Here is a 23,235-nt window from a genome sequence, read left to right on the forward strand (position 1 = left end):
AAAAATCAATTCATTCATTAAACACCGAGATGGACACTTAGGTATGCTCAAAGCGCAACAAATAGTGTTCCTATTTATGTACCAGGGGCTGAGTAAGATCCTTGCCCTGAAATACTCATCAGTCAAGTGCTTCGAAACCCAGCCTTGAACCTTTTTGGGGGGGGGATCACGATCATTGACCCATCTTCCAAGAACATCCGTGTACTCTGTTAAAATACTATACTAAAAGCAAACTAGTTGGTGCTTTTTTTTTTTAAAGTAACATAAACCTAATTATGAGGGACCTTGGTGGCATCCATGCTAATTTGGCAGGCAGTAAAATCAAACAGCAAAAGATGTGACTCACTACCGTAGAGCACTCTGCACATGCTCTGAGCAGCTACTATGGGCCAGGCATTGCTCAAAGTACAGATGCAACCAGTTTCTTTAAAAGAAAATAAATCTACCCCAATCTCATCAATATATAGTGCAAATTTAAGCAAGATTATTTTTCCCCTTTCTGCTCCCAGTCTTCCAAACAAAATCTGCATAATTAGGTAGGAGCAGCCCTACTTAAATGAAGAGTTTAAAATGTAAAACTTTAAAAGCTTATTACAATTTCATGGGATTAGATTGTTTTTATGGCAAGAGTAAATTGGTTGTGTGTTGTTCCCCTCCTCAAAATGAATTAAAAACAGTTTTTAATCAGGTCCTCAGGGATTTGGCCTGGCTTTAGGAATTTTTTATTTCATATTCATTGTATAAGAAATCAAACTCCTCCATTTGAGACCCGAATGTGCAAATTGTTAATATATGATTCTTAGCTGGCATTTTCCGATATACAAGACAGAATAATTTAAGCCTAATCTTCCTCTTAGAAGTGACATTTTGTTCTAAAATTGTTATCCTTTAAGTTCAGCAAACTGGAAGCTTGTTTTCTCAAACTTTACATTTTTCAGGCTGTAAGAAACAGCTTCGAATTAATATAAATGCTTTTTATGCTCCCAGCCACGTTACACGGCTTAACGGGTGGGTGCGATGCAGAGAGGTTTCCCTGAATGACCTGGACCACCACCACCACAAGCCGCAGAATGCTTCTTTCTCTTTCCTGTTCAGACACGGAGATTCAGGAGACCCCTGCCGTTTATTGTCACTACCTGAGCTTTCCTGTGTGCTTGCCTTGCCACGTGGGGAGTCTGTGGCCTTGCTCATTCATTTACTGAAATGTCAGTGGAACACAGACTAAGTGCCCGGTCCTGCTCTGTGCAGGCCATGCAGCAGTGAACATCAAGGACAGCAACAACAGACAAAACCCCTGCCCTCACGGAGATCCCATGCCCCAGCTGGGGAGGGTATTAAGTGAAATACAGAATCCATTTAGTGCTGAGAAATGACTGGAGGAAATGAAGCAGGGGTGAGAGTGGAAGGGGGAAATGTTCTGACAGAGCGGTCCAGGGAGGCGAAGGTGGCATCTGGAGAAAGACCCGAGTGACAGTCACTCCTATCTTACCTCCGTCTCCAGCTCATTCTTCTCTCCTCCCCTCACCCTGGCCATGCACTTTGGCTTACAAATAACTGTGTTTCCCCCCAATAACTAGAAATAAACAATCAGTTAAAGTTGTGTTCATGATAGAGGAATCTGGGAGAGATCTGGTTAATCCGAAGGCAGCAGAATTGGGTTACTGCATTCGGTTTGGAATCTACAAATTTTCAATTCCTTCTACTCTAGAGCCTTTTGCAAGAGAGTGAATTGATGGCGCTGTGTCTTTGGTGGACTGTGCCCCTTCTCATTGAAGTATAAATGGAATGACTATGAAAAATTCTGGCTGGCTTTGGTCCCTGTTGAAGACCAAATGTATTTATTTTTATTGAAAAGTCATTAGCAAAAAGAGGCCAGACCAGTCTCCCCTTCACCAAAATATTATTAAGCAGGGACACCTTTAGTTTCTCCATGAGGGAGAGGTTTTCCAGCCAGTGTGACTATCATCTTTTCTCACACTGACCTACACTGTCATTGCTTTATCTTCATTAAAACTTGCATTCTGCCAAAAGACTGTGCAGGATGTGGAAAAGAAGGATATATACATACTTTTCTTTTTTTAAGTCAAGACCAAACAAGAGATCTAAGGTACACTTCACAATGTTTTAGCAAATGTCTCCATACTTCCCACTAGTTCCGTGGTTTTCAGTTTCACTTAGGTGTCCAGAAGCTTGTGTTGGTTTTAAGATGATTAAAACATTTGGTTACAGCCACATCACTGAAGTACCTAATAAGCAAATCATTTAGATTTGTCTTTTCAACAAAGGAAGCTATAAAGAGGTTTTAGGATAAGTAACACTTAAAAGCTTTTCCATGTACGCATGGTAAATTGTTAGCTAATTCTCTGGTCATCAATCATTGTATAGCAGAGCATCATGGAGAGTTGTCACGGCTCTCAGAGGGGTGGCTGAACCTTAATTCCTAGAAGCTGGCTCCAACATCTCTCACCAGGAAGTCACACCTGGTCCCCAGTGTTCAGCCATATATTCTCGTCCAATGGGCCCTTTAATATCAGGCATGACACAAAAGCCTCAGGGGATAGGGGCTGCAGAAGAAGGAACTCAGGCTTCAGATCCATCTCTGGCATGGAGGGTCCATGTGAATAACAGCTGTTTACTCAACTGTGAAATGGAGATGCTCATACCTAGATCTAGGACTCTGTGCAGATTACAGTAAATGAGATAATGTATATATTGCACTCCCTATAGAGTGAGTTGAGGGCACCCAATAAATTAATGTCGGCTGCCACAAAATGAGAGCGAGGTACTCAAGCATCTCCACTGGATCACCATCTCAAGCAGTGTGCATCTCCATGGATCGAAGGGAGACCCAGCACGGTCTGACGAATGCCCATTGTTCATACCTGTACATTTCTCTCCATCCCTCTCCCTTTGGGAAACATGTTTCCACATTGCCCCAAGCAAACTGCAATAATAACTGATACTATTTCCAAGCAGGAACAACCTCCCCTCTCCCCCCCACCCCCAAGTGCTCATCTCTGCCTCTCAAGATAACTGACATACTGAGGTTCCTGGCTGCATTGCCAGCTTATCCCACTCAAGAATTGTGGCTTCTCCTCTGAGCCAACCCCGAACATCCAGGGGGCTATTGATGTTAATGTTCTAATTTTTCTCAGAGAGCCCTTGTAGGCTTACCCCCATCTAATTTGTCTGAGCTTCTCACACCGTACATTGTGCCCAGGTTTTAAGAACCTTTGGAACAGACTTCATGCTGGTTGCCAACATCAAAATTTGATCTGTGGGTAGAAGAGTTCTATCTGACATAATGTACCCTCTGTTGTTTGAATCTCTTGCTCTCTTAGGCCTTTGGGTTCACATACTTGGCAGCACCCGCTCGCTCTGTTCCCTGCTTCATTGCGCAGTATGGCCAAGAGATGCTAGATTCACCATCAAGGAGCAGGAAAAAAGCGACAGAGAGAGAGAAAGAGAGAGCGAGAAGAGGCAGGCACAAGAAACGAAGATACAGCTTGAACACAGAGAGGAAAGCGTGTTTGTGTGTTTGCTTCCTTTTTTTTTTTTTAAACTCACTAAGACAAGTATTGTCCTTGAAGAAGTTCAAAAATTTCAAGCATTCTTCTATATCATTCCCACTGTTGCTGCAGTCACACCATGGGGCCACGCTGAGGCTACTGGAGTCTATGTAGTTGGGGGTCATGACTGTACCTAAAAAAGTAAAAACAAGGCATCTTGTTCTTATGTGATCATACAGACTTTTGTATAGCCTAAAAAGAAACAAATATTCCTCTGATGGTGGATGCACCACGGATAATTACAAACATTGTGTTTGCTGAGTGAGAAATTACGTTAAGCAGTGCATTTTCTTGGCAATTTATCTTGAGCACATAAAATAATTTACACATTTACTTAAAAAATTATAACAGAACTCCTTGAGCTGCACTTAGGGTATTTTTTCTGCCCAAATGGTATGGATGTTACGGAGTAGGAGAGAATTAACTTCGAATGCATGAGTTGCCAAATCCCTTGCATTTTCTTGAAAATGTCATTAATCTTCATAAATAGACAGAACTGGTTTTACATATCTTAAAAATTCTTTTAGGACTTTGCATCCACTTCCCTCAGAAGCAAATGGCTTCTTCAAAGTAACACAGGGAAGCTTAGAAGCTATCCTTTGGGCTACCCCACATCCAGAACATATATAACGAGGCCTCTGCTCACCAGACTTTCAACTGATTTAAATAAAGTCTTCCAAGTGGTGAAGGAATTGGAACTAAACAGTGGAAATTCTCTAAGCTGATGGCTCTTGGAGTATTGTCTCGATAGTCCCCAAAAGTCCTCAAAGAAATGCTGGGTGGTCTCACTTGCCTACATCTTCCTATATTCATGGTTTTTCTGATGAGCTCTGTGCTGGCACAAATAAACAATGCATTTATACTTAATACAACCCAAATGTCTTCTTCTGGGTGGCTCGCACCAGGCGATGCCTATTCATGCCAAGAAGCCTTCTGGTTTTCTGTATTTTGTGGACGTAAGAAGTAATAGGTGGTCAGTGAGCCACAGGATATATTTGGTTCATAAACAGAAAAAAAAAATTCTTTGTAAGCTCTTCTGGGTCAAAGACATATCTTTTTTACCCTACATTCCTTACCAATTTGAACTGCATTATCTCCCATTATACCTTGGGATGGGAACTTTGACCCACAGCAGACAGTGAGCACCTAACTTTGGATGAGAAAGGAAAAGGTACCCCAAACCCTGAGTCAAGAGGTTAAAATGTGTCTACTCAGTATCCACTGAATGCAGGGCATCATGATGGATCCCTGACATATGGAAGAAGCAGGTGCAAGCTTTGTCCTGAAAGACATTTAGAACCCAGTGACCAGTGCGGAGGGAAAGATCCAGACCCAAGAGGGAAATAAATTTTGGTCTGTAAAATGCATTGCTTCAACCATTTCATTCCATTCCATGATGAGTATTTCATCATCCTGGGCAGGTAATGGTTTGCCAAGCCAGAAATGCCTGGCAGCCCTGTGCCTTGGCCCCTCATGGAGGAGTTAATGAACACATATGCCTGGAAGGATATGGACTAAGGTGTTAATAGGGATTACGTCTGGGATTCGAGTTGTAGATCCTTCCTACTGTCTCCTTTGGGTTTCTCCGTATTTTTTTTTTACTTTTTATAATGAGCATGGCTTAATTATTTCCATTGTTTCTTAAGCTCATAATTCCATAGTTGATAAGTAACTCCTACCAGAGACCAACTTACTTAAGAAAAGGAAAGAGTGAATGCAAATTTGGAATACTGACTCAAGGAAGATACACCCATTGGGATACAGCCACAAAAATGCTAAACAACATGGTGAAAGGTCTTGCCCAAGAGAACACAGGTATCCTTTCAAAAATGCTGGGATGAGTGTGCAGGCCCCTATAATATCCCCGCATTAAGCACCATCGTTGATTGTCCCAAAATCTCTTGCTGAAGACACTCTGGTGACAAAAAAAAAAAAAAAAAAAAAAAAAAATGGGCCTGTGCTGTCATTCTTGGTGGGAAGCTCTTCTCGCCGGTGACTTGTGCGATCATGGCAGGAACACACACCCTGGCTGAGCTGTCACGCCTCTGACAAGTGTGATTTCCCTCACCCCTCCACAGCCTTCACTACGTGTTTGTCCTCAAACGTCAGTTGTGACGGAGCCCTGCCACTGAGGCTTCCTCAGGCCCTGGGACCCGGAACACCTGCCTTTCTTCCTGCCTGCCCCTTTAAGCCACGGACACAAATTTCTGACTCCTCGCACTCTACTGGTACTAAGTAGAGTACTAATTTCTGACTCCTAACTGCACTCTCGCCCCGAATGCCAAGAACCTGGTTCTGGGAAAGCCTCAGGTGTTGAGAGGCAGAAAACACTGTTTCTGCTGGTCTATTCTCAGGGAACCATTTTAGGCTCCATCACCCCCTGCCCACCAGGAGCTGAATTACCAACAATATTAACGGTGAGAAGGACCCCGGTAGTTAGGGGTTTTATTCCCATTTCTGGGGAACAGCCTTTTTTATTTCCCCAGACGGAATGCCTCCCAAGTGCCCTAATTCAATGAGCTCAGATGGACTTGCTTCCCTCTTCCAGGGCCATGTTGTTTGTTTGTTTCCTCCTGTTGTTCTGTGTGGGCGGTTCTCCCCCGGGGGATGCTTCTCAGGCGCTCAGACCTGCACTGTCTTACTCCCTGCTTCCTGCCTCTGCCTCTGCACAGCCATGAACCCCGGGTTTCCCAGGGGATCAAAACCCCAGCACAGAGGGTTACTGGGCGATTTTTTCCTTTTACAGACACTGGCAAGCTGCAATGGAAAGAGTCTGTGAGTCTTTGTAAACCACACTTCCCTCCCGTCCTGCTTCTCCCCGACCTTACCAATAAGCCCTGAGTAGGCGAGGAGGCAGTCAGCATAGTTTTCCTTTAGACAGCTGCTGGAAGACCTTGACTCGGGTTGGCAGTTGGTAAAAAAGTCCGCAAGGCGAGACCTGCAATGGAAAGAAAGCGCAAGTGGTGAGTTTTGAAATACCCTAAACTTCTGGACCAATGTAAACTTTTCTTTGTTCCTTCGCCGATACGCCTTTTTCTGCACACACACACACACACACAAAATATATAGTGTGCGCTCTGAGGATGTTCGCACCCCCTCTTATCCAACCTCCCCCCACACAACCATCCCCTCCTTCCCCCAGACTTTTACCCACCTGTGTGTCTGCTTATTTGCAGAGAAGTCTTCAGGGCCTGTAACTGGAGAAATCTAGATGCTTTGAAGTTTCCATTCAATATTTATTTCTGACAGACTTATTTGCATCTTTAGGAAATATGCTTCTCTACACACTCACCAGAGAGCCACACTGGGAAAATATTTACTTTATACAGAAACATGTCCCTGGCATCCAAATAGGATCCTACAGCCCATCTGCTCCCGTAATTCCTGCTGGCTTTAAAAATACGTATATTTGTCTTGTAAGTTATCTCTCATTCACCAGCCCAGGGGACACGGATTGATTCCAGCCAAGTGAGGAGGAGCTCGCCATTCCAGAACCGAAAGGAAAAGCAGGAGGGACAGGTGATGCTCACTCTAGGCAGTCACTATGTGACTGGGCCTTCCAGGGGAGGTGGTGCCTGGAGGGGCCACTGACCAAGTGCTGTATCTGTCTGCAGTTTGGAAACTGCCCAGGGGTCTGCACAGTCCACTGGGAAGCCCTGAGTGGTGGTGAAATTGCAGAGCCCCAGAGGTGGGGAGGGGGCCACAGACATGCTGGTCTGGGGAGGCAGAGGGCTCTTTGTGGCCAACTGGCTGTTTTTCAGTCTGAAGAGGCTATTGTTGGAGAAATCCTGAATGAGAGCAGGGCCACCAGAGGTCATCTCAGCAGACAACAGCTCTGCTTCTAAGCAAAGAACACAATGGAGTTCAAGAGAATTTAAATTATCCGGCAATTATGGGAGACAATGGACGGCTGTCTCAGCTTTTTTCTCTTCAGCTTACCCAAATTGGCAGCCAACATACATAGTGCTGTTTTTACTTCCTTCCACCCAAAAAACTGTGTTTACTTAGCATACCTTAGGTTATATGCGAGCTCGCGTGGCAGCGGGGCGGAACAAGGGAGCGTGTGCAGAGATCACGGAGGTAAAAGGTCTGCAGGAAGCTCATTATCTGTCCCTTTACTACAACTGTAACTATCGGGGAGTTAAAAGGCCCAATGAAATCATCTAAATTCATAGCACATTGCAAAGGCTGCAGGGTGTTTGTGAGGGACTGGTCTCTCCTTGAACCCTTTTAAGCAGGGGTATCTGAGCCTCCCTACCTGCACCCATCTGGGCCCTCTGTCTATGCGAGCCTGGTTCCATCACTGTCAATCCCCAGGGCAGATGCTGGAGCAAAGCTTTATTTTCTTTGCACCTGACAGTTCTCAGAGAGGACCCTTCATCCCGCTTCCCAAGCAGGGCCATGCGCTGAAGCTAAGTGGCTTGGCAAAATCCTCCAAATGAGACTTGTGCGTGCGCCTGTCTGCGTGTCCTGGATCTCCCACCGTCTAAGCCTAGTTGGTGTTTTCGGACTCTAATTGAACACACTGAAGGGCATAAAACCTGGCCATTTTCTATAGCCTGGTTAGAGGATTTATTTTTCCAAGGAAATCCCTAAAGGTGGCTCAGGCTTACTCAGCCGGCTCCAATGGCATCCAGCTTGGACTGAGTGTTAATTTCAGAAGACTTTTCCTGGTCATGAAAGTTAATGATCTAGTGCTGGTGGGCTTCTAACTTTGCAAAGGCCAATTGTGGTTCAGGCAGCTGGGGTTCCAGTTCTGCCCACACCCTAAGCAGCTCTCTGACCTGGCAGCTCTGCGCTCCCAGTCTGTCCCCCAGAGATGGACAAATGGTCATTTTGTCTCCAAGTCCCTGCTTCTTATAGTTTCTCAAGCAGACTATTAACTGAACGGCACCGTGATGCGGATTACTATCCTTCAGTGCGAGGCTAATGCCACCAGACTCATTTCGCTTAACAACCTCAAAATTGACTCACAATTGGACTCTGGAATGAAAGGCTAATTGAGTCAGTCTGCTGCAGAGAGTATAACCCTGATTGGGAGGATAAAACCAGATACACTGCTCTGAGCAGAAGATCAGATAGGCTGGCTTGTGAGAGAAGATTGTCACCATAGATCCTAAGATGCACATGGCCAGTGGACAGAAAGAGTTTCAAGATAATGATGATCACGTGCAGCATTGCCAAAACACTAACATTTGCCTGTTTTTTTCACATTTGACCCTCTGACATTTCTACTTCGGAGATAGGGTGGTAACTTCAGAGGACTCATATTTTACAGATAGAAAAACTGAAGTTTACATTGTACTGTGCTGGAGCCAGCTCATGACTGGCTGATTGGTCCATCTTCAGGGATCTTGCGAGTTGGTTAACACCACAGTGCTGGCTTGAGAGTAACCCTGGAGGGAGTATTTACACCGCGGTGATCAGCAAACACCACAAATCAGGGCTTTGTATCATTCTTGGATAACCAGCTATTTAGTATGTATTGGCACAACCCTGTTTAAGGACCAGTATGAGGTATTCAATCCTACTAATAAAGCACATGTCATGTCTTGGGAGTGAAGTGCCAGCCCATCATTCCCATGCACCTTTGGGCCAAATGAAATGGTGTAGGACCATTTAATCTGCAGTCTTTAGGACCTCCCAAAGAAAGAAGAGTTAGACCTCAAACACCCTTCCTTCCTAACATCTTCTCTGGTCCTCTGAAATCTCTTAGAGCAAATTACAGAAATGGTTACAGATGGTTACATGTATAGATAAAGCCCTGAATTCTGGTCAGTTCCAAAGTTCCATGGCCCAAATGATGTGTCAAGTGCCTGAGAAGCAGTGATGCGTAAGTTCTCTGTCTCTGAACTCAAATCATCCACCCAGAGAAACAAGGAAACAGAGTACAATGATACTGTGGCTAGTTCTTGATAAAAGGCAGAAAGGCTGCTAATAAAAGTAATATCTAACGTGAATGAAGGATTTAGTATATGCTAGGTATGTCTTTATATTTTTCCCTGACAACTCTTAATAAGGTAGAGGCGATTATTTTCTTATCAGAGTTTCACAAAGGAGGAAACCACAGCTTAGCAAGTTTAAACTAGAGTAAAATAGTGAGTGGTAGAACCAGGATATAATGCCACAACTTAAGCTTTTAACACTGCTTGGCTACAGATGTTCGTTTCAGAGAGGCCAGGATATTGGGACTGAGAGTCCCAGGATGGCTCGGATCTGTCAGGCCAAGGTGGAGGGGGCATCCCAGGCAGAAGGAGGCAGCACATGATAAAGTCAGCAAGTTCGCTGAACTCCCAGGGTAACGATAATGGAATGTTTGTATGTGCCAGAGACGGATTTAAGGGCTTGACACGTATGCACGCGTTTAATGCTCACACCAACCTTAGCAGATGATCTTATTAGTCCCATTTTGCAGATGAAGAAACTGAGGCAAAGAGAGTTTATGTGACCTCCCTCCAGGTCGTAGAGCTCTGTGGTGGAGCTGGAACACGACCACACTCAATCTGACTCCAGAGCTGGAAATCATTTGCAACCGCCATACGTAACACATGCATCACCCAGAAAATTGTTAGTTGTTCACGTGGGATGGCCAAGCGACGGGATGAGAATGGTGAGTGATGCATGATGACAGTGGCAAGGATGTGAAGAGCCTTGAATGACCTAAGAGTTTGGATTTTATCCTAAAACCACTGGGAATCACTGAAGATTTTTAAACAGAGAAGTAACATGATCAGATTTGCCTGTTTGGAAGACTTTTGGGTCTCTCAGCCGTTCAGCCAAAATTTGCTTGAGACCTGCCCTGTGCCCTCACTGTTCTAGCAGCAATGGGGAGGCAGGACACTGGCCAGTGGCAGGAGAGATGGTTACTTAGGAGACTGCAGCCAGTGGGGAGCCAGTGGGGAGATCTGAAGGCCTGAAGGAGAGGAAGAAAGGAGGATGCACCGGGAGGCAGGTTTTACCAGAATGGAAGTCAAGACTGTAGAAAGCGGTGCTGTTGAGGGGAAACGCATGGGAGGACAGATCTGCAAGGAAGATGTGGCTGTACTGAGTTCACTGCACTGTGGGATGCAAGCGTCTCGCAGGTGGTTCCAGCCTAAGGTTTTCACCTGTCCACTCACCAACCACGGCCTGAGCCCCTGCTACGCCCCTGCCCCCAGCATCCTGGGACAGCCCTTGCTGCACACACTTCCCCTGCCTGCCTTGGGTTAAAGAGTCGTGTTGTAACCTGTTTCGGTCTCTCCCCTGCCTGGGCTGCACTGATCCAAACACAAAAGCTTAAACGTCCAGGGTGGGATTAACAAAGAAATTCCACAGTTGGATTTCTTCTGGAGACATGAAATCTCCATGACTACAGCAGTGATGAACCTGATTGTTTTTCCCTGAGAAAATGAAAAGGAAATGAATAGGCACTAATGTAGAAATGTATCTCCCTCTGAAAGAGAAAATTTCCACCCTTAAAAAGGAGGAAAACGCTGGTAAATTCCAAGGTAGCCTTAGGAAATCTGCTGAAGAGAAAAACAGTGGTTTATGCAGAACATATCATACTAAGGGAAGCGTGCTGCTAACTGGAAATAGAAAAATGATTATAACAATAAAATCTAGGAGAGTCTTCTCAAACAGCTGATGGTCTTTTGACAGTGGGGGGAAAATCATTTACCTACCTTTTCTGTAACATTTTTAGGAAAACGGTGGTATGGCAAACAGGTTAAAAACAAACAAACATACTAGTATGCCCAGTTTAACTCCTCCTGGATCATCCTATTCTTTTAAATGTTTTTTTTCCAGGGGGTGCCTGGGTGGCTAGTTGGTTTAGCGTCTGCCTTTGGCTCAGGTCATGATCCTGAAGTCCTGGGATCAAGCCCAGCATTGGGCTCCCTGATCAGCAGGGGAGTCTGCTTCTCCCTCTCCTTCTCCCTCTCCCTCTACCCCTGCTCATGTGCTCACTCTCTCTCTCAAATAAATAAAATATTAAAAAAAATAAATTTTTTTTTCCAGGATAAATCCCATACTTGGACACAGGCCACGTGGCTGGTGGAACTGAGCTCTGAACCAGGAATCCTGAGGTCCTGAATGAGATGCAGGCTCTGACGTGAACTACACAGAACTCCCACAGATGTTGCTGAACTACTTAGCTCTTGGATTTCCCTTCCACTTCAGCAATACAATCTAGGGACACTTGAAGATACTTGGGAAAAGAGAGCACTTGTTTTCAAAGCGTTATTATTGTTCTCACCTGTGATTCCATTTTGCCATGACACATGATTTTAGCGTCTAGGCGCTGGGTTTCCTCTGAGTACAGAGACCCAGATTTTTCCAATGGATCCCCTCATCTCACATGCAAGAGAGCTGAAGGCCAAAATGGTTAAGCTCCTGCTCAGAGTCACACGGTGGGTGGAGGCAGATGGCAGGTGTCAGTCCTGGAAGGGGAAAACGCAGGGGGGGCTGGGCCTTAAGTTCCCAGGAATATTATTTAAGTCATCGGTGTATAACTGCTCTCCCCCTCCCACCATTTGGCCAGACTGTTCTTCAGAGCTGAACACTGTTCTACTGACTTGACAGCATCCGTGAGCGCTCTGAAAGGCACGCGAGAGCACAGGAGGGGCCAAGGATGTATCCAGAACCCTGCATCCGAGGGTGGTGAGTCTACCGATGAATTAGGCTTCCCTTTATTGAGGGGCTTTGGGGATGGCACCAGCATCCATTCAGGACTGCAGAACTTGATTGACCGGTCGAAACCCAGAACCTTGAGACGGGATCCCTTTATTCATCTGTTTGTGTAAGAAATGACTTGCATTTTGCTCTGACCACAGTATGAGCATCAGGGCTTTCAAGTCTCAGCTTTCAGTGCAAGCCATGTAGTCTGGAAGGGTTTTCTTAATTAGAGGAAACAAAGTCAGAGGAGATAAACCATGCCAGGCCTGGGAGGGACACGCACCTGTCTCGTTCCCCAGTTCTACCTTTCATACTCTCACACCTTAGCAAACTGGTTCACTTCTCCAACTCTCCATCTCCTCACCTGGGAAATGGGGCGAATGCCATCCACAGTCACTTTACGTGGCTACTAGGAAAACTCACAGACAGTTCTATAAAGCACCTCACCCAGGACCCAGAATACACAATGCCCAATACATTTTCATCTTCCATCACTTCATTTTTTTTTTTTTTTTTTTTGCTCTGCCATTCCTGGTCCATCCCAACGTTAAGCCCTTGCAGCAAAGACCCACAGGAAGCTCAACACAGAGGAACGTACATCCTAGCCTGCCTTCTGCTGGCCCCTTGTATCACATCCTGAGGCTACATCTGTGGAGTGACTCTGACCAAAACAAATTTGAGAAGTCTGAAGCCAGGAATCCTGGGGTGTTACTTAATACCTCTCAGTCATATGAGCTCATAGAATAAAGGCATTTTTAAGAAAAGCTACTTTTTTCCCCTGGGCTTTAGGGAGAAAGATGTATTTTTTAAATGACTATCAGTGAGTTAATACTGCTAATCTCTTACGCAGAATAAAAATAATTTGAAAAACAGACGGCTAATATTAGTGCCGGGATGACAAAGCAAGAGTTCTGGAATGGTGATTTTCTGGTACGGTGACACAAAACAGATTTTTCTCGTTCTGTTTTTAGAAAATTACCTTAGCCCTTTTTCCCCAGCAGCCTACCGGAGAGCACATCTGGAAAGCATCCTCTCGCAAATCAAAGCCTATATTTAAGACATTTTGCAGAGGTGTTTTCTTGCCTTGCTGTTCCCCACTTTGTGCTGTGCATGCGGGCCTCCAGGGGAGCAAAAGCCTAGCATGTTCTCTGGGGGACAGGCTGCAGAGCTGGGGGAGCTCAGGCCGCCCTTCAGAAAGCTAGGATCTTCCCCAGGCCGGTAAGTGAGTGTGGCTACTCTGGGGCTAAGGCCTTGGGGCAGGTTCACACACCCAGGCACAAACCCAAAGCTCTGTACACCTTGAGTTTCTCAGCCCCTTATTGTGGGTTTCCACTCCCGGTGGGATAATTAAAGCCTCAGCCAATTAATGTACTTCTCATTGACTTAGCCAAACTGCGGCCCCCTGTTTTTGGGAAAGAGTACTCTGAGGTCCAAGAAACTTGGCCTAATGCCTCTGTTTCCTGGGACAATACGGCCCTTGTGGCCAAGGAGAGATCTGGCCTGTTCCACCCAAATCCCTGCTCAGCTTCATCATGATACTTGGGAGGCTCCAACCCATTTAACAAACACCCCTGCCCTCACTCGCCCTGGAGAACCCTGATCACAGTTGCTTGTCCAGCTCCTTGGTAGCTCTTGGCCCAGCATGAGGGTCACAGGAGGCTACGGCCACCACCCTCTGGGCTTGACCCATGGGGCTGTGACAAAGTCCTACCAAGGATGGACTTTGGGAAATGTGGGTGGAGTCACACATGGCTTTAGTCCATGTATCCTGCTTGGGGTGTCTCTCCAGGGTGAGGGTTCAGTGTAAGCATGCTGCAGGGCAGAGGTGCAATGCTTCCTTAGCCTTTCCGAGGACATGAAACAGCAGGCAGCCCCTGAAGGACATCTGGGTCAGCATCTGATCGATCTCGGCATCGCTCACAAAGCCACCTTGCATGAGCACTGACAGCTGTCAATCAACAGCTACAGAGAGGCTGACAGGGTTTGACAGCTAATCTCTACATGGCAAATGTGAAAAGCAAAAGCTATGGCAGTTGGCAAGGGAATCCATTCCAGTGGCGAAGGGGCTCTTGGCAGCCTTGGACCGGATGCCCCAGAGCTGCCCTCCAGCCAGAACCCCTCCCTCCACCCCCCTCACCGATCTCTCCACGGCACACACTGATGGCCATAGTATAAGCAGACTGTAAATCATAGCAGAGCACAGATACCCTGCAAACAGTCTTGTGCTGCACTGCCAAGTCAAATAAAGTTGTTTTGTATTATCCATGCTACAAGATGTCCTTTAGAGCAGAAAACTTAGTTTTGACAGTGCTTGTTTTTATGGGAAGAAATTGAGGGGAAAAAAGAAATTTGAGGTTTTCTGGATGATTAAATTATCATAAAGTGTTCAAATATCCAATAACGGTCTGTGACAAATAAGCTAAAACTCTTTTAAGAGTCTATCTTATCCAATAAGTCTTTGGTATTTCTGCACAGGAGCTTCAGTCATCAGCGTTGTGGCTTTTGGCCACAAGGAGAAACAGAAATCTAGACGTTCAACCAATCTTTCGCCAGCAGAGCCGTACCTTAACACTCTAGACCAACATGGTGTGAGTTTACTTTGTAAAATTCTGCAGGCACCTCCATCTTCGGGAGTGAATTATAGCAGTTGCCTTACATTCATCCAGGAACCTAAGAAGCTCCAAGTCAACTGCTCGGGAACCCTGGGGCAGCAAAGGTTACCCACCATGGTTTCACTGAATTATTTATGCCCACTCTGATTCAGAAAGAATTTCGAGATGCATTCACATGTAGCTTTGATGCAACAGAATAAATGTGAAATGAATGAGGGTGTTTGGGGTCACTGAAAGATCATGCAAAGGTAGTGGTACAGTTACTACAAAATGCACACATACCCTTGGCTGGATGAAAGCTACATACTTGGCTCTGTGCTTTCTAGCAACGGTTCATGATACAGCAAAAATTAAAAACATACCTCAGCAGAAAAACTACTGTAGGCAGAAGAAGATGTCTACACTCTAGTCTCTGGGCCCATGGAATGTGTTAATATGTTACCTGTCATGGCGGTGAAAAGGCCTTGGAATATGTGCTTATAGTTTTAGGTCTTGAGGTGAGCAGATTGCCCTGGATCATCCAGGTGGGCTCCATGTAATTACAAGATCTTTAAAAGGGGAAGAAGGAGGCAGATGAGGCGGTCAGATGCCATGCGCAAAAGACTGGACCAGCTTTTGCTGATTTTGAAGATGGGGGCAGGGGCCACGAGCCAAGGAATGTGTGTGGGCAAAAGTCAAGGAAATGGATTCGCCCCTAGAGCCTCCAAAAGGAACTCAGTCCTGCAGGCGCTTTGATTTCAGCCCCATGAGACCTGTGTATAGCTTCTGATGTCTGGAAATGTAAGAGAATAAATTTGTGTTAAAGCCACCACGTTTGTGGTAATCTGACACAACAGCGACAGAAAACAGAACATGACCAAAGATCAATGTAGTGTAGAGGTTTTGAATAAAGAATCTGAAAATGGACCAGGACTTCAATTTCAATTTAACCATTTGCTAAACATGGCACTTGGGGTGAGTACCCTACTCCAGTTGAATGACAGTAAGTCCTTCAAAGCGTTCCTGGAAGATGAGTGTGCCAGGCCCCTAGCACCTGGTATGACCTCCAGATTCCTGGAGGACGATAGGACTCGTCAGCGCTGTGTCTTCTGTTTTGCTCTGGACCCACCCAGGAGGTCCACACCGCTCTTGAGACCTCTATGAAGCCTTAGGGTAGAGACAGGCACACTGATTTTTTTCTTAGAATTCTTCTGCTTTGCCCTGAGATCACTAATCCACCTGTTCAATGTCCGTATGTGCTTAATACACTCATGATTAACATCAGGCTTAATCCTACCGTTACGACCAAAGAGCCATGTCTCCTGTGAGTCCTCCACATCTTCTAGCAGAGAAATGTGTATTATAGGCCAATGGAATCAACGCTCACAGAAACAGGTCAAGACCATTCCACAGGTCACTACATGTGGTCCCCAGATGTGGTTCTCCACTAAGCTGGCCAGCATCAGGCCTGTATAAATTTGAGGAGATGCTGTCTGTCCCCTCAGAAAGAAGTGCTGCACCATGTTGTTTAGAGCCAGAGAAACTGAACTCTAATTACTTTAGAGAAACACAGGTAAATTCTAGAAATTATCCCAAATGCTGCCTGGCCTCCTTCAGTCAGACCTTGCTTATTTGGGGGTTCCCAGAAGATGAAAAATTGAAATTACACAGGCTCTCTTGACTTTAATAATTTGCAAGATTCCTCCCTTTGCCCTTACCCCCAAAGGACAAGCGTTAAATACCTCTGTGGTAACTGAGCCCCAAGCTCCAAGCTCTGCTCAGCAGAATGTTGATTTACCTTCCAGACATTAAAGGAGCCTAGCTTCTGCCTGTCCTGGGAGGGGTGGGGGAAGAAGGTAAATGGATGTCTGAATGGCTAACAGCCTACACTTGCACAAACAGACTTTAAGCAGAAACATATGAAAATAAGATTCCCTATTAATCTTTAATAGGGTTGCAGACTTCCTAAGGAAAATTATGTTCAATAGTAAATATACACTAGGTCGTTTTTCTTCCAGGCAAGTTGTTTTAAGGTCAACAGAGACTCTGAGCTCAGCAAACAACTAGTCCCTAATATCTTCCTTCCCGGATGGGCCAATGCTCAGGAGACAGGGAACTGTGGTGTTATACGTCAAAAGAATAAATCACTTATTTCACTGCCATCAGATAATTCCCCCCTTTTCCAGAATATCCAAAACTCTCCTTGGTAATCCATTCTCACGTTGAACATCCTCCTGTCAACAGCAGCCCCTCCCCCACACCCACAGCCCCATTTTCCACATTTTCCCTAAAGCTCTCCACTGAATTTAAAACATTTCCCCCTTTATTCTTTAGGGCTAAGGAGCTGATTTCTATGGTCCACATTAAGTCATTTTCTAGTACACCGTCCCCTCAACCACTCTACCCAACCAGGTGAGGTTAAGGCTTCCTGTGACCCACTCACAGGAGTCTCCTGGGAGCCTCCCACTAGCTGAGCCCAAGGAGGGCGCCCACTTTGGCCTTCCTGCCCACATCTTCTCTCCTACCCTCCCTATTTTACGTCTTCACTTTGTTAATAGTCTTGCCTCTGCCATGAGAAGCTGAGCGCTTAGGATTGCATCCTGCATAAAGGAGAGGTTTGGCAAATATATCCTGAATGAGTGCAGGGATGAATGAATAAATGAATGAATGAATGAATCCAAGTGCCACCCACTATGGCTCCAGTCACCTAGAGAGCGACACCTTGGTGTTCCAGGTTCGGCACAGAACAGGAGAGCACAGCCCTGAGCCCACGTGACCTCAGCCCGTGTCTAACTTCTCTAGACACAGTACTAACAACGACTGCATTTACTTAGAGCCGGTCACTGTGGGCGATGCTTTGTAAGGCTGTGTCATTGAACACACAACAGACTGATCCCCCGGGGTTAGCCTTCCTTTAGAGTGGAGGACACTGGGGTCCAGAAAGGTCAACATTCAGCCAAAGTCATGGAGCTGGTAAGAGTTAGAGCCAAATTTTCAAAAGAAAACCATAGATCCTCCAGCTCATACTCACCCCCACAACACGGACAGGAGAAAGAAAGTTCAATTTTAAAATTTTTGTTCTTGGACTTTTGCTGCCATTTTGATGAGAATTGTGTGCTTGAGAAGCTGAAATCTGATTTAAGTGGATGTAAGTGATATTTACTAGGTCCAATAAAGTGTAATGCCGAATGAGTGGGCATTCTTTTGGTTTAATAGTGCTTGCAGTTTAAAAACATAAAAAAAAATAGTATTTGTTGTTATTGTTCAGTAAGGCTGAATGCAATCCCACGACACAGCTATGTGAAGAAGTCCCTCAGCCCATGACTTCCCTCACTGAGCACCCCCTTCCCACCCCCGGCTGTGGATACACTCCCCCCAGAGGGTGCTACTGAAGTCAAGAAGTGAGGGGTATAAAACGTGGGACTTCCCAGGCCCACAGGGAGAAGTCAGCAGCCTCCCCAACCAGCCCTCTCTGGACTGCAGAGAACTCTTGCGGCCAGAGATAGGAAGCATCCGGCAGGAGCTGGCCAGGCTGGGATCATCTCCTTGGATGCCTTCCCAGAAGAGGAGACACATGTGTGGACCCTTCCCAGAGCTTGTGGGTGTGGGGCATCATGGGAAAGGACAGGAGTTCTGAAGTTAGACCACTGTCCCTGCTGCTGTGTTTCATCTCTGCTTCTCCCCATGTAGGGAGGACTGAGGCCCAGGACCCACTGCCTGACCCAGAAAAGGGCTGGATATGAATGTTACTGTTACTCTGCTCAAGGTGTTTCAGTGCTGGCTCTTTCTCTCCCCCCAGAGTCCTGTGAGGCAGGTAATGGAGCAGGTGTCTCTCCTCCTTCACATGAAAGAGCAGGTATAATCAAGTGGATTATCAGGAGCCTCAGTCAAGCAGGGCCAGACCCCGCATGGAAACGGGACTTCCGCTGGGTTCTGAAGCTACCTGAGACCAGCACACCTGCTCACACGGACAAGGAACACCTCGCCAAGCTCCCTCAAGAGGCGCCCTCCCATGTGGGTTGGAAATGGCTAACATGTATCTAGCAAGTAACTGCCTGAGCAGCCCCACTGCAGGGGGGGAGTTTGCCTACTTTGCGGGGAGGACATAGATAATTTGTTGTCCATAGGCTGAGCTTGGCCAGAGATTGGAATTCATTTGGCTGAGTTATGCCTGGAAAATACGAAGTAAAACAGAGGGTTTCGAGGCAATTATTTGAAAAGAAATCCTCCTTCCAGAATGACTTTTGGAGCAATCTTTGACCTGAACTATTCAAATGAGGAATGCAGACATACATGCTTTGCTTTGCTCTTGTCACTTTTTCCAAGTGGAAGCATCTGTGGTTGTCAGGAGGAAATGTGAGTGGGCGTACCTCTAGTGATGAGTTGTAATGCAGATTACTCAAACACACATGGCTGTTTGACATGCAAAAGTGCTATGATTCCATAGGCCAAGGTCTCCTTGAACCTAGGCATGGACAGTACACAGTGTGGTCTCACCCTAGCTCGCTGCTGATCATAAGAGAGGGAAAGTGGAGGATTTCGGTGGTGGGAGGCCAGACGCCATATTCCAAAGGAACCGTATCTCTGCCCTTGACCCTGTCTCACATGGCCACCACCTCACACCCAGTGACTTGCATTGAGGGTGTATAATGACTGTGGTCATTGAAGTGGGTGCCTGATGGGAGCCATCTGCAGTCTGGGCCAGGCACTGTGCTGGCTGGGGTCAGACTACCAAGCTGAAAATGAGCACTCTTGGCACTGCGTGCCTGGATGCTGATGCATCCTTAGGAGTCCACCCTGAAAGCCTCAGGCCTGGGGTTTTCCAGGCTGTGCCCCAGAATCCCCAGGCTCAGAGAAAGCAGAAGGGGTGTTTTCTGGGTGTACAAGAGGTGCCACCAAATACTGCCTGTCCACCAGATTCTGTTCCAACCCACATGGGAGAGCGCCTCTTGAGGGAGCTAGGTGAGGTGTCCCTTGTCTGTGTGGGCAGGTGTGCTGGTCTCAGGTGGCTTCGGAACCCAGAGGAAGTCCTGTTTCCGTGCAGGGTCTGGCCCTGCTTGGCTGAGGCTCCTGATAATCCACTTGATTATACCTGCTCTTTCATGTTTCTAAGGCACTAGTACCCGGGGTATGGGGGGGGGGTGCAGTATCAAAGCCTTTCACAGTGGATCCCCACAGCCTTCCATTTAGAGCTGGACATTAGTGCGGCACAGAAACTGAACTGCTGTCCTCATCCTGCCACTGTCACCACGGGGCTGACAGCCCACACCTCAGCCACAAGGTGCTGTCCTCTCCTATGCCCCCTCCTCACTGCCCCACAGGTCCAATCTGGCTACCTGCTCCTTCTCATCCTCAGCTTCACGGACCCTTCTGAGAACAGGGCAAGGCCCTCAGCCAGTGTCACTTGGTCAACATTCTCGTGGCTCTCTGGCCACGTGTAGACTCCAGCAGCATCCCTGGGAATGCTCTAGAAAGGCAAGTTATCAAGCCCCGCCTCAGACCTCATGAATCAGAAACTGATCCCAATGCAGGCTAACGTTGGAGAAGCACTGCTACAAAGCAATGGTACCTGGGAGAGGTCCCTGAGCCCATCTCTCCTCCTGCTGCTGGGCACATCCACTCTGTTCAGATGGCTCGCTCGTCTCTGACTCTCTGGGTCCCTCAAAGCACCTGGCACTCCAGTCCGGTTGAGCCAGTGAACGAACCGACCACCAGCCAGTATGCGAAGCAAAAAACATGTCTTCTCAAGCCATATGCCTTATTTTTAGCTAAAAATGTTTTCACTGGAATTTTTGAACCTGGAACGTGGAAGAGGTAGTTCCCATTTGCTTTTGTCTATTTCCAGAGAAAGGTTTTCTAGCAGGATAGGGTCAAGATCCTTTGCAGGAGTGAATATTCTTGGAGAGAGGGCATTCTCTCTCCCCAGACCTCCATCCTAAGAAGTTCAAAGCTGTCAGATGGAGCCTGCCAACTCTCCAGTAGGAATTTCAACTGCTGAGTGCTCACAAAAAACCCTCAAACTTCCAGGTTCCTGCCATTTGTAACTCTAAGGGTTTTCTCAGGTCCAATGTCACTAAAATCCTGTAGCTCTCGCCATGGCAAATGATCACATCAAGGTGTATCACCCCACCCAGCATGCCAAGGAGCAGAGGTTTATCTGTGGCATGAGCGCCTACCTGAGAGGAAGGTACCACTGAGTCTTGGACACAGACGGATTTTACACGTCAGCCTAGAGTTCTGCCTGACTGAGCAGAACGCGACACTGAGCTCCTCTGGCATGCTAGAACAGAGAAGGGAGGGCTGTCTGTGAAGGTGCTGCCCGTCAGGAGGGCATCTCTCGGAGCACGAGACCCAGCGGGGCCAGGCACGCCAGCCTGCCACACAGCCCCGGAGTGATGGCTGATGGGAGTCAGCAGTTTTGCGGGGATCAGTATAATTTCCACCTAGAAGGGCTCTGGCACCTGGCTCCCACTCACCCCACCCCCAACCTCACCATTCTGACCTGCTGGAGCTGAACGGGTTGGGTACACACTCAGCATGTCTTAGTTCAAGGATGCTGTGGGAACGTTTGTGCACGCACACGTCTTCTAGCCCAAGACTATTCTGGTCCTTCTAGGGCAGCAGTTGTCAAAGTGAGGCTCAGGGACCCTGGCGATCTCAGCCTTTTAGGACCCGTGAGGTCAAAGCTGTTTTCCTATCCATACTAAGTTCTTATTTACTTTTCTGTCTCCCATGTTCTCAGGAGAGGACCCGGTTTTTCCAGAAGCCACACAATGGGGGATCCTGCAACAAACTGAACGCCTAAGCAGATATAAGACCCCAGGTGTCTTGCAGGCGATCACTAGATTGGAAAAGTATAAAACAGTGCCATACTTGGCCTTACATTTTTTGTTTTTGTAAATACAGTGATTTTCAGTAAAAGTATGTTCTGTTATTTTGAGTAACGTACTGGGCTCCTTGGTGTTATTTTTTTTCTTGATGTTATTTTTAAATGAAGTACTAAATATGTAAACCTTTCTTCAGCTTTGACTCTCAATATAGTACCAATAGATTTATCCTCCCGTCCCCCCAACAAGACCCTTTGGGATTCTCAGTAATTATAAGAGTGTAAAGGACTCCCAAAACCAAAAAGCTAGAAAACCACTGTTTTAACGAGAAGTGAAATATGTTTGTTGAGGGGCACTTAAGCCCTATCTTGACGAGATCCAAAGGTCTCTAGTTTGAAATTTTTGTTTTAAGAGGACTCAATCGTGAAAAGAGTGTCCCCTCACGTATCCAACTCCACACACGCTCAGCGTCTTACGAAAAACTCTGTGCGCAGTTTGCAAGAGGCGCTCAGTTCGCCCCAGAGGCGGGCAGCACAGCATATACAGAACCTTGGCGCTGTCGCCCACAGGCCCTCCCGGCTCTCGTCACTGGCTCCATCTGGGCGACCTCCTCATCCATGAGACCGGGGCTAGTGACAGCCCCGCTTCGGGGGGTGCGGCGAAGGGCTTGGCACAGTCCCTGGCACACAGTAAATGTCACACAAATGCTGCTCTCCTCATCATCCTCCTCATCACCATCACCGTCATCTGCGCATTCCTGTCATGCTGTCCCTGGCTGTTCAAGTCTGGGCTCCCGAGTCCTGCACAACGAGCCACTCTGCCCCCAGTTGTGGCTTGCTTCCTAATGGGCTGACAGGATGATTCAGAGCACAGAACCACCAGTGATCAGTCTCAGTGGTACTGAGTCAGTCACTGCCCTTTGCTGTGTCGCTCACATCACTGACTCAGACCCACGCACCTCTAAGAACCCTTTATTCACGGCTACTTTGGGTCACTGAAGCAGCACGTGCCCCAAGAGGCTGCCAGGGGTCACCCCACTGCCCATTCAGTCTCAACAATAGTGAATCTAACACTTGGGGCCCAACGGTCTCGTGGCCACCTCGTGTCTCACTGGGTTATCTTTGTATGTCAGTAGTTGTCTCTTCGGGACAGGAATGTTCTTGAGATGACACATGCTCCAAACACCTCTGGACTTTGTCCGCCCCCGCCTCTACCCCCTACTTTTCCCTAGTGGTGCAACACTGGAAAGATGGTGACGTGTAAAGCTTAGCAACATCATCTCCCCTAACGGCGTTGACATTTCCACGCGCTGCTTAATGCTGTGGGTGCACAGAAGTGTAAAGCAGTAAGAATCTACCCCCTCCACCCACCAAGCCTACTTTAAAGGTCTCTGCCTGCTATTGGGGGGAGGGGTATGTTACATTTGGGATTTAAGCTTCTTTGTCCTCTACGATAACAGCTTACAGAAAGAGTGAGGGACATATTTATTGTTTGCGGTGTTAGGTGGCAGGCACCGTGCTGATGCATTTGCATAGATATGTCCTTTCGTCTCTAGAGCTGCCCGGGGAGGATGGAATCCCCACCTTCCTTTACAAA

General features: G+C 46.8%; 1 protein-coding gene across 1 annotated transcript in view; it reads right to left on the reverse strand.

Moving 5' to 3' along the window:
* The window catches only part of GFRA1 (GDNF family receptor alpha 1), a 220,619-nt gene that overhangs the window by 25,370 nt on the left and 172,014 nt on the right, over positions 1-23,235 (reverse strand). Inside the window, exons 6-7 of the mRNA XM_044916607.1 lie at positions 6,398-6,507; positions 3,568-3,702 (exon numbers count right to left, since the gene is read on the reverse strand). Of these exons, the coding sequence (XP_044772542.1) occupies positions 3,568-3,702; positions 6,398-6,507 (245 nt within the window). The remainder of the gene's footprint in view (positions 1-3,567; positions 3,703-6,397; positions 6,508-23,235) is intronic.

Source organism: Neomonachus schauinslandi, chromosome 6 (genome assembly GCF_002201575.2).
Source record: "Neomonachus schauinslandi chromosome 6, ASM220157v2, whole genome shotgun sequence".
Taxonomy (NCBI): domain Eukaryota; kingdom Metazoa; phylum Chordata; class Mammalia; order Carnivora; family Phocidae; genus Neomonachus; species Neomonachus schauinslandi.